The sequence below is a fragment of the Euprymna scolopes genome, chromosome 23 (assembly GCF_053919585.1).
Source record: "Euprymna scolopes isolate OS-2025 chromosome 23, ASM5391958v1, whole genome shotgun sequence".
NCBI classification, from domain to species: Eukaryota; Metazoa; Mollusca; class Cephalopoda; order Sepiida; family Sepiolidae; genus Euprymna; species Euprymna scolopes.
The window spans coordinates 27277611-27289333 of NC_136504.1; the positions used below are offsets into that span (position 1 = coordinate 27277611).

The 11723-nt window shown below is 33.6% G+C and overlaps 1 protein-coding gene across 3 annotated transcripts in view; it reads right to left on the reverse strand.

Moving 5' to 3' along the window:
* The window catches only part of LOC145245812 (SMAD family member 6-like), a 188152-nt gene that overhangs the window by 115660 nt on the left and 60769 nt on the right, over nt 1–11723 (reverse strand). For 2 of the 3 annotated variants that reach the window (XM_080107460.1, XM_080107461.1), the window contains one exon: nt 10664–10780. The exons of the other annotated variant lie outside the window; for it this stretch is intronic. In XM_080107460.1, coding sequence (XP_079963586.1) covers nt 10664–10780 — 117 coding nt within the window. The remainder of the gene's footprint in view (nt 1–10663; nt 10781–11723) is intronic. 3 annotated transcript variants of the gene reach the window in all.

The following is an 11723-nucleotide window of genomic DNA, read 5'->3' on the forward strand; positions in this document are numbered from 1 at the left end:
TCCACGAAGTTACTCGGGTGTGTCCGGTAGATGACGGAAATAACCGGAAACGGACAGGCGAGCCTTATTAAAACAAATACACACACAAATTGTTACACTATCCCCTCCCCATGTTAAGAATGGCGACAACCACCGAAATTCATTAAGCAATACATTAAAAAGTCTTAATACTCAAAGCTACTTATCGACCGTTTCTGGTTCGTCTCGTCATCTGTCGGACACACCCGAGTAACTTCGTGAAAATCGTGGATTGATAAATGCAAACCTACTTTTGTTTTAATATGTGTAAATACAGCTCTCCAAATATTTAAAAAAAAAAAAAAAGGGGGGCACTTGGAACAAAAATTAAAATCGTCTCAAATGCACCGTTTGCACCGAATATGAAGAAAATAGACCAAGTGTAACATCAGAACAGGTATTACATTTTGTCCATAGATTGATTTTTTTTTAACAACTCACGTTCACCCCTAATAAGCCAAATCGCCACTAAGACGTACTATTTGGTACCATGCCTAGGAAAGATTAAGATGTTGGTTTACGTTACATTTAAACTTTCGTATATCAATAGTCAGGGAAGAAGGAAGGGAATTCCACAGTCTAGCTGTCTGAGGGAAGAAACTATTCGAGTAAAAAGATTTCTGGCATTTAAAGGAACGTCAGTGAAGGGGTGAGATTTTGTTAAGCGTGTTTGTCGGGGATATGTACGTCGAAGGGACACAAGTGCAACGACTTCAGAGCACATTCCATTAAAATATTTGTAAAACAGACAAAAATGCATTACGACGATGGGACATGGATTGGAGCTTAGTTGACAAAGTGAAACTTATTAGATTGAAAACACGTTTTGGACGGAATATGAGACAGAGAGAGAGAGAGAGAGAGAGAGAGAGAGAGAGAGAGAGAGAGAGAGAGAGAGAGAGAGAGACACACACACACACACACAAGTGGAAAATACACCAGCTCAGATGTGGCAACAATACTCCATGCATGGACGAATAGTGGCTTTGTAAAGAATAAAATTTAAAAGACATTGCCATTATTAAGTTACACACAGGTCAGAGAGTAATTAAGTCTAACCGAGTTATTTGCCCTTCACGTCAGATCCGGATTGTCCTTCCATTTTATCATATTTACGTTTTGTAACGTTTCCACGTTCGGGAATAAAGTCTATTCATACTTTCAAACGATTTTGTATTATAAATATTTATTTATTGGCAGATCTTGTAGTTGAAGATTGACAGAACTTGGTATGTCACGAAGAGGTCAAAGAGCAAATCCTTAATTACTTAGCTTCTCCAGAGGACCGAGATTAAAAGCTTCAGCCCTCTCTTCGGGGAGGGGGGGGGGATAAATAAATATTAAAAAAATATTGGATTGTAGAAGGAAAAAAAAAAATCCCTCGATCAAGAAGTATTTCTCCTTCACTAATGTAGGGAGTTTAGTAGCAAAATGTCGGTTCGCATTACATTTAAATTTCTGCAACTTGGTACAGTCAATGGAAACAGGAAGGAAATTCGAAAGTCTCGCAGTTTAAGTCGAGAAACTTAGAAAAGAAAGCTTTCCGGCATCTAAAGACAATTACAGTGAAGAAGGGATGGGATTTTGCCCGTGTCAAGTTAGTTGAGGGTATTTAAATCGGGGAGGGGGGCACAAGTGCAATTAGTTCATCAGTTCATATTCCATTAAGTTACTTGAAAAACAGGTACAGAGATACAACACTGTGGGAATGGACAGAGTTTGGTAGATAATACAAGACTTACTAGATTTGAAAAACTTCTGCTGGGGCCTCACAGTTTAAGGTCATATCAAGGACCGACATTCAAAGGAAGACACAGTAAAATATTTATGAAAATAAAGTATTCTATTGCTTTACTTCCAGCAGCCTCATGACTAGGGACTATGACAACAGAATATTCTTTTTGTGGTTTTGACTCTAGTACATATCCGTTGATATGTTTTTTTATATACAGTGTTGCGCTGTTGCGGTTCTCAGTTGTCTGTGTTAGATGTATACTAAAGAGTCAAAAAGATAACATTCTGTTGTCCTAGCCCTACTCACGACTCACTTCCCTTATTTGGTCTTTTAATCCTCACATTTTATGAGCGACGTTTCTGACAAAGGGGAATAATTGCTGTTTTCTGGGTATTATTCTATCCATCTCTAACGTAGGCTAATTTTTAACATTGAAGTGGCATATTTTAGTTTCATACATCAAGAGGCTTAATAGCTTTTGACACAAAGAAAATAAATCTATACATATAAAAGCGAAAAGGTGTGTATGTATGTATGTATGTATGTATGTATGTATGTTCGCTTTTTGTTTATGTCCAAGAAAGGCTTTTTTTCAGAGAAGCGGTCGGTCGGCTCACAACTTCTTAAAACATTTTATATCACATATAAATCATAATATCTATGAGTTAACAACGGAGGTCGCCTGTCTATTTAATTTGCTCGACTTCGAGAAGATAAATATCCAACAGTTTTCGCTTGCCACATGTGGATTAGGCTTTTTCATATAATAAAAACGACATTAATTCTGGCGGTATTTTTCCGGTCTCGATCGCCAGAAATGTCCGAAAGCAATCAGCTTTGATCAATGTGGAAATATTTTCCTTATATCAGACAATTGCTATTCAATTTGGACAAGGGGAGCTGGTTCCCCCCCACCCCACCCAACATCTTGGGAAAATAAAAATAAAAAAAGCGTTCCCCGCATTAAATAAAATACTACCCCGCAGTCAAAGTTGACCTCACTAAGTCATTAAAACGTGCACCTGCAAATTCTAAGTAATTAAATAAATTCAAACGTCTTTCCGTTAGTATGTCGCGGTGGCCCAGTGGTTAATGTCGCATTTTTTTTTCACACTTATTTCCAACTTTGCCTGAAGAGTTCGGGTTCAATCCTCGTACTCACCTACCAAAACTTTTTTTTTATTATTATTTTAACCCCCCCCCCCCCGGAGTTTTGATTCACCGAAACCCACACACACCTCCAAACATCCGAGCAGCGCCGGGTAGCTCCCGCTAGTCTTATATAAATCTCACCTGTGTTTAAAAGTATGTATGTTTGTATGTCTGCCTAAAACTTTCGACAGAGGCAACGGATTTTCACGAAATCGGTATGGTTTTGAAGCTTGACCCTTCGGACGACAAATATCAAAAAAAAAATTGCTAAAAACATTAATTCCTTCACCCTCAACTAGGCACTTTTCTACAAGGAGAGGGTCGCTTTTTTGGCCGATATTTTCGAAAGTCATCCCCTTTTCTCAACTGACTAGCCTTAATTTAAACCTTTGCACTTCCGGTTTAGCAATGGACGTAATGGCAAAGACGTCACGCCCCCCCCTCTGCGGCATGGGTTCGAGCCTGTCAACTTACTACCATTGGGGGGGGGGTCAACACACACTTCCAAACACCCGGGCACCCAGGCAAGTAAATAATAAAAATAAAGAAATACACTTTTTTGGCGTCTTCTCTTTTTCAAATAATTTTTTTACCAAAATCTTTTAAGTGATTCGTTCATTTCATTTTTTTCAATAATTTATTACCTAAATCTTTCAAAAGAGATTCGTTCATTTAAATATTTTTAATTGCATTTCATGTACTTTATTTCACGTATTGTATTATTAAAACGCATTTCATTCCTATACCCGCATTTCACAATTTAAAGTTTCCACATGACATCCAATCGGTCAGCCATGATGCCTGTTCAATCTACAAAAGCCCATATTACCAAATATTGCATCCTCCAGGAATAAATGTTTACTTCGCAGTAAATATATTTGTAGGCATTCATAATCCACTGCGTATATTATACAAAGAGGAAGACTGTCACGAGACAACCCGAGTAAATAATTAGAATGTAAACTCATGTAGTGTTTGTTTCATAGATGAGATAAACAGGGAAGTGGGGGGGGGGGGCAAAGCATCGGCTTGTTAGGTCAGCAAAGAAAAATGTCCCCAGTTTTTTATAATTTCTAGCCGGAATAAGTTTTTTTTTTTTTTTTTTTTTTTTTTTTTTTTAGAAAAAACGCAAGCAAAAGACGAGCTTGAGCAATAAACACGGAGAGGAAAAAGTAAAGGGTTCAGTTCGACTCAAATATCGATTTGTCTAGCTTTTAAAAGATCTTAATGTTATAATATTATTGAGAAAAAAAAAACGAATTTGCTTCCAAATTCTTATTGGGCCATCTAAACTTCCACAAAACTGGTTACGGCCAAATAAAAACATGCAATTATAAATATAGTATTTAATTTAGTAGTTTAGGAATAGATTTTGGTTGGTTGTTTTACGGCATATCAACCCTTTTCGGGTTATTTAATGCCGAATCCAAAGATTTTGAAGAAAAAAATTTTTCATAGAATATATTTGTTGTTTTCAAGTCGGTTTCTATTTAACCCATAGTTGGAACCCTAACAGGTACTACCACTCCGGGTCAGAGTGAACCTGGGAGCAATGGTAATTAAAGGGTGGCTCCACACTCCCCAAAGCCCGCAAGCTGGGGCCTCAGCACTGGATATAGTTTAAGGTCATATCCAAGACCCCCATTGAGGGACTTTTACTCTCTGCAGGAGGGCAGTCGATGTATTCTAATGCCCCACCGACAGGGCCAGTTTAGGAGTAGAGCATGCTCAACTACTCGCAAGGGTATGACACTAAGAATATATATATATATATATATAAACTCACTACAATGAGAGAAAATTGAACTGAATTACTCCATAAAATATTCCTATGCCACTTCACAGAATCTACACCTAGATACTATCAAACTGATGTATAATGTCAATTGAAAGTTATATATATATATATATATATATATATATATACACACACACACACACACACACACGGTCTTCTTGTTGATTTTTTTAAAACGATATTAAGTTTAAATGCCGCCACCTCGGAGAACCGGTGTTTTTCTTAGAAAGTCGCCCATTTATTTATTATTATATATATAACCGTTCTCATTGGGAGGTATATTTGGATAACAAACTAAAATAAAATCTGCCTTCGTTTGTACTAAATGCCCTACTGCTACCACCTTCTCAAACCAGAGAGAACAAATATTCAATAAAAGCTGCCTTACAAAGAATAATGACGAAACCTTTAACAATACAATTCATATTCCCATCATTACCTTCGAGGGGGGTGGGGGAGGGCACGTGAGCGAGGATGGAGGGGTGAAAGTCACATTAAATCTATTTTAAACTTAGGCTCACACGCGCGCGCGCACACAGAATTAAGAAATCCTCCAACCGACCACAAACCAATCAAATATATATATATATATATATATATATATCTTAAGCACTAAATGCCCATAATACCTAATTTTTTTACTGTTAAACTTTAATTCAAGTAAGAAATTACTTTTGCTTAATGAATATAATAGATAAACCAAGTCAGCCATTTTAATCTTAATTGTTTGCCGCCCCCCCCCCTTAAGAATAGGCATATCCTAGAGCAAAGGGAAGTAATACATCTACTTTAAACAGGATGTAGTAGTAGTAATAGTAATACAACTTTTTTAAGCAAAAAGCAGATGATAACTGATTTTATCATTAAACTGATTTGTTCACAAATGTTTGAGCTATGAAAGTTATTAACAAAAATGTGTAGAAAAATGGTTTGATTGAAGTTAGAATTTAGATATTAATTTCAATAAAAATTTCCCCATTGCCCTGCAACAATTAATGCTTCCATTCTGAATTCAATACAATTATCGATTCAAAAGCTGGTGTAACACATTGAAAAACGACGGCAACTTCTCTTCCAACTTTCGGATTTTTATCATCATGCCCATATTCATTTGAATAGATTAGTTCCTTTTTCTTCTGAGGAGTTAAGGGCAGAATAACTTAAAAAATTAACATAATTGCACAAATGATTCTGCACCACGAAACAGGTGTTGTCAAGAATTGTGCATGTCAAAGTACTTAAAGAAATAAACGGTAAGATCGTTAACATATTGACATTTGGAATATAGAATTTTGTCATACGCCCACACACACACATATATATATATTAGTGTTGGCACGATTAATAGGAATCGGCATTGGATAAATTTGTGCCTATTTACCGATGCCAAAAACAATTCTTTTCTCTTTTATTTGATTTTGTTTCAAGCAAACTCTTCCACTGCTGGTAGTAACAGTAATATAACAATAAATACTTGATTGGTAGTAACCAATAAAACGAAAATCTAAAGATCATCTTCCACACAAGAGTTTTTTTTTTTTTTACGTTTGAGAAAAAAAAAATCTGCATTGCTTAAGAGTTTTTACGATAATCAGGAACAAAAACTAGTTTTAAGCATTTAGAGATTTACAAAGAATCGGAATCTGTAATTGTATCGGAATCATTTTACTATGTAATGTGTATATATTTTGCAAATGTCAAAATATGCTTGGGAGATGCAAGGGGAAGGAGTTATAGATTTTAGTTTGAATATTTGATTTTTAGACTTATTCATTTTTTTTTTTTTTTTTTTTCACCCATTTTTCAGATTCCAGATTCAAATTAATCATCCCAACATTAATCTAAACATTAAACTGAAGCACATATATATATATATATATATATATATATATATATATATATATATATATAAGGAATTACAAAATATTTTTTTAGATTTTGTTTTTGTATATATATATATATATATATATATATATAATACCCTGACGGATACGGATTAAAAAAAGAAATCTGTACACATGTCTTGCAAGAGTTCAAACTCTTGTAAAATCCAACTACCAATATCAATGGTGGATGCAGGGATGTAATACACCAGTGGTTGAAAAAAAAAAAAATTTAAAGAAACACCCAAAATTGAGTTGAGATGGACTTTCCCCACCAGGAGGCCCCTTTGTGTTTGAATTTGAAGACAAAGTAAAATACATGCCTATTTTCCTAAACAAATAATTTCAACTAACAAAGTAAGAATTAAGAGAAAGTGAGGGGAAAGGAACTGAAAGTTATTCTTTAATGAAACAAAAGTCACCTAACTCCTATGGATTGTTCATAGTTTTAGTCTTAATTGTAAAATTAAGGTTTTCTCATTCTAAAGAGAAGAGTCACAAGAGAAGGAGGGCGTCAGTTTTTGATGATTAAAAACATCTGAAAAGCTGTAATGCAATGGTTCCCAACCAGTGGGACATGTATTGGTTACTGGTGTGCTAGCAGTGTCAGAAATTTCGTGAAAACTATTGAATAATTCCACCCGCCATCTTTCGAAGCTTATAACTCCTCGAAAAATGTCATTCAAGCCCTAATTTCTTTTTCCAATTAAAAGGAGCAAGGACCAAGGTTTCATTTAAAAAAAAAAAAAAAAACACAAAAACAAACAACGTGGGTTTTTTTTATAAAAGGTTTTAAACTTCGGACTTTACAGGTAAATTTCTAAAAAACACTCCTTTTTTTTGTTTTTAAATTTGATCATATTATTTATTGATCTTTTATCTTCAATTTGTGATATATAAAACATTGGTACATAAATTAATTATTTACTTTTTAATAGACATTTGAAAATGGGGGGCGTGAATTAAAAAAAACAAAAAAAAAAACGTTTGTCTAAAATATTATATTCGGTTTATTGGAAAGAGCATAAAATTTCACATTGACTCTGAAAATATCGTAAAAATAGAATCAATAGAAAAATTTTGATAGGTTTTTAAAGTTTAAAAATTGAAAAATACTGAACTCGTAACATTCAATTAATTTCATTACTATTTTTTAAAAAATATTTCTATTACTTTTTATACAACTTTAATAGTTTATTTTGGAAGTATAATCCATAAAGAAAATAAACAATCCACCTTTAAAAGAGAAATTACGAGTTTTTTATATTTTATTTGCAGTTTCGTGTTAGGGGTGTCAAAAATTCCGATACACCTACTGGTGTGCTGCGAAGAGATAATAGCAAGAAGCCATTTTATTTCAATTTCTTAATCATGAGGACACCGCTCAATTCAAATTTATCGAATTTCTGGAATCTAAATGTTCCGCACATGCTAATAAGCAAGCTTTTTATCATAAGTTATATTAGTGATGGGACGATTAACTATTATAATAGGTGCTTATTATTCTATACTAGCTACTGAATACAGAATTCGCTGATTCATGTGAATAAAAATTCTCATTATATAATCTTTGCTTTTCATTATTTTATTTCAAAAAGTCTTTATGACTCAAAGATATTTTTTGTGCAAGATCTGCTGCCAAAATTTAAAAACGTCAATTTTCCGCTGCCAAATATAAAAAAAAAGGTTGAGAATCACTGATCTGGCATATTAGGGTGAAAATCAACCTTTTCCGGATCAAACTAACTTGGAACCTGAATGTTCCTTGCAGCTTGCCCAGGAAGGAAATGCATGTCAAGGATTAGAATGCAGGAAACTGTCAATCGGTCCACCTAGAATGTTGTCTGCGAAACAGACTTGCATGGTTTTGTTCTCAGTAAAATCAAAAATTTCTGCACAAATGCAGTTTAGTTATCAGACCATACAGATGTTCAACTTCGGTAAGAAAGTTAAATATTCATAATGCTCTAAAGGGGATCTTATAGGAGTTCCCCTTTAAGAAGTTTGGGATTCCTGGAAGTTTCCTTTATATATGAAAAATTTGGAAAAAAAAAAAAAAATATAAGCAATAACAAAAAACATGAAACAATTTTTCAAACAAGGTCATTTCAAATACATTCGTGCATTTTTAAGACATTTTTTTATTCAAGCATGTTTGACTAAAAATGACGGATAGTTTTGGTCAGTTTAATCTTTAATCAAATGTTTGCAGAATATTTTGCTTTGCATTTTATGTTGGAACAAAATTTTTTCTTCAAAATTAATAAAAAGAAAATTAAGACATTTTTAATACGCCCCCCTCCTCTTCCAGATTCAAAACGAGGCTGTTTGGACAGTAAATAGGGTTAGATTAAAAAAAAAAAAAAAAAAAACGAGGCATTTGGACAGTAAATAGGGTTAGATTAAAAAGAAAAAAAAAAAAGAAAAAAAAAATCAATTTTATAAGTCACAGGGTGAATATTGGAAAATTTTAAATATAAAGAGTAAAGTCAAATTAGAATTCTAATATTCAAACTATGCATATTTGCATTTTCAATTAATATTCAGCAGAAACGAATCTGTGCCGAGTGTTCATGAATGGAGTTTTAGGGAAAAGCAATATTGGAGGAGGGGGGGGGGTAGATTAAAAGAAGTGGTGATCCAGGTCATGCCTATCTACATAACAGCCATGCTCCAATGTTAGTACAATTGTTATTACCTGTTACTCCTACTTGAAATAATGAACTCGTCCATGCAAAGTAATTCAATAATTTCAGAAATTGAATATTTGTTCATTTTTCAGGTTAGCCGGTTTGCACTGAATGTCAACTGTTGTCAGTTATTTTATGTTTATACTTATCTTCTGTGTATGATTATTCTTTCAATTCAATCGATGAGGGCCCCCAAACATGTACTACGAATCTAGGTCAGAGTTGATTCAAGCATAGCGATGACCAGAGTGGCAGAGTCATGGGGATTTGGAATGAAGTCATAAGAATTTTAAAAGCTTAACTTATCTTAAGAATTGGAATACTTTAGAGAGAGAGAGTGGGGAGGGGCGTCTAATGTTTTGGAATACTTTAGCGAGAGAGAGGGGGGGGGGAGTCTGATATTTTGGAATTCTAGGAGCTAGAGTCAGATTATATATACCTTACGATTTCACAAACCTGGTGGTAACTAAGGGTTAATTCCACACACCTCGCCAAAGCTCTGAAATTCAATGAAGCACTTTAGGTCATACCCAGGTCTGTTCAACTAGTCTTTTATTAATCTTTACAAAAAAAAAAAAAAAAAAAAAAAATACTTAACTGGAGAGAAATTTTAACTATTAAAGAGAAAACTATCTTTAAATCATAATTAATATAGTTACGTCCACGGCAGGCAAAGATATCAAGTTAACAAAGAGAGGGACAATTCAGACATTGAGAAAAGAAAAAAAAATTATGGAAATAATTTATATGGTCCAACCAGTATAGCAAGTAAAATTATCCCACCCTCATAAAAAAAAAAAACAAACAAAAAAAAAAAAACAACTATCCACTGTTTTTTATCCAACATGCTTGCATATATACGTTTCAGATTTTTTTTAAATGATTGATAATTTGTATTATTCAGAATAGCGTCCTCATCTCGGACATTATCCTCACAACATTTCACCCAATGTAATCTCTGACCTTCCGGTGTGTCTTGTCCAAGTCTGGAATCTATAACAATTTTAAACTAAACCCTTGATTTAATTAATCCATGGATTAAAAGGTAGAAGTCTTTAAAAATTCTTATGCACGCTTTCAATATCGCCTGCACTTATTGAATGAACCATAACCCCACCCTCCTCAAACTTTCATTTAGAACTGATTAATTAGCACTTTATCCGTTGTGCCAAAGATCCATGTGGATTAAATAAAAGGGTTCAGTTAGAGTACATGATTCCCCGGGTTGGACAAGAAGGTCGGAGGTTACAGCGGATGAAATATTGTGTGGCTAACATTGAAGAGGAGAAGAGCGGTCCGAATAATCCAAATGATCTTTATGTATTCGTGTCATTATGATTTCGTGAATGATGGTCTAATATAATGAAAGTAAATTCAAACACTTTACCTTGTAAAAATTTGAAGATAACATCATTGTGGAAGAAGGTCGATTGAGATTCTTGGGTTATTAAGACATCCTCGTCTTCGTCATCGTCATCATCATCATGATCATCGTTATCATCACCTTTAAAAGTGGCATAATTATACTAATTAACGATTGTGCTTAGATGAGCATAGGACAGAAGGAGAGGGAGAGTTTATATATATTTTCTTTTTTTTTTTTTTTTTTTACTGCTAAGTAATATGTAACAGGCAATCATACAGGGACCATAATAAAAGAATTTCATTCAGAAACCTGTAAATTAGATCTGTTCAACTTTCATCCAAATTTACATTGGCGAAGGGAATGTAAATCCTTTTCTATTAATTTTTTGTTTACACAAAAACATCTTATAAAAGAGTATGCGTATAAACATATACAAGTAAGTTTGTAGAAATGCATCTACTGTTAGTAAGACGCCTGACGTTGCCCGGTCGTAAAATATCTAATTATTATATTTTAATTTATGCAGACTTTGTATTTATTACTATGGAGTCAATACTATTGATTATCATATTGTACCCAACATATAGTAGTGATTTCAAAAGTTATAAAAAAAAAAAAAAAAAAAAAAAAAAAAAAAAAAAAAAAAAAAACAACCTAGGGTGCCATCAGCAAGAATCGAAACCAAAACATAGCTCTCCAGCATTATTTGTTACTAGCTGAGCTAAGTCGATACACAAATACTTTATACCTTTCACAGCCTTATTTTTTAAAATTTTTTTAAAAAGTTATTTATGCACATGCACGCATAGAAGTAACATGTTTAATCGACTTATGCCAGCCTGGTTCTAATTCTTTGTAATTTTGATCCATATGGTCGCTATTTTTATCAACTAAAAACCAAATCGAATTTATTCCACAGGTCCGAATATCTTATATATTAAGTTTCAAGTCTGTAGACCAAAAACTGACAAATTAGTTTGTGACCCTTCTGCACATGGAAGGGCAAGGTCACGCACACATTTTAATTTTTTTTTTTTTTTGACTGCATGTATACATATTTTGATATCGATAAATGTATTGA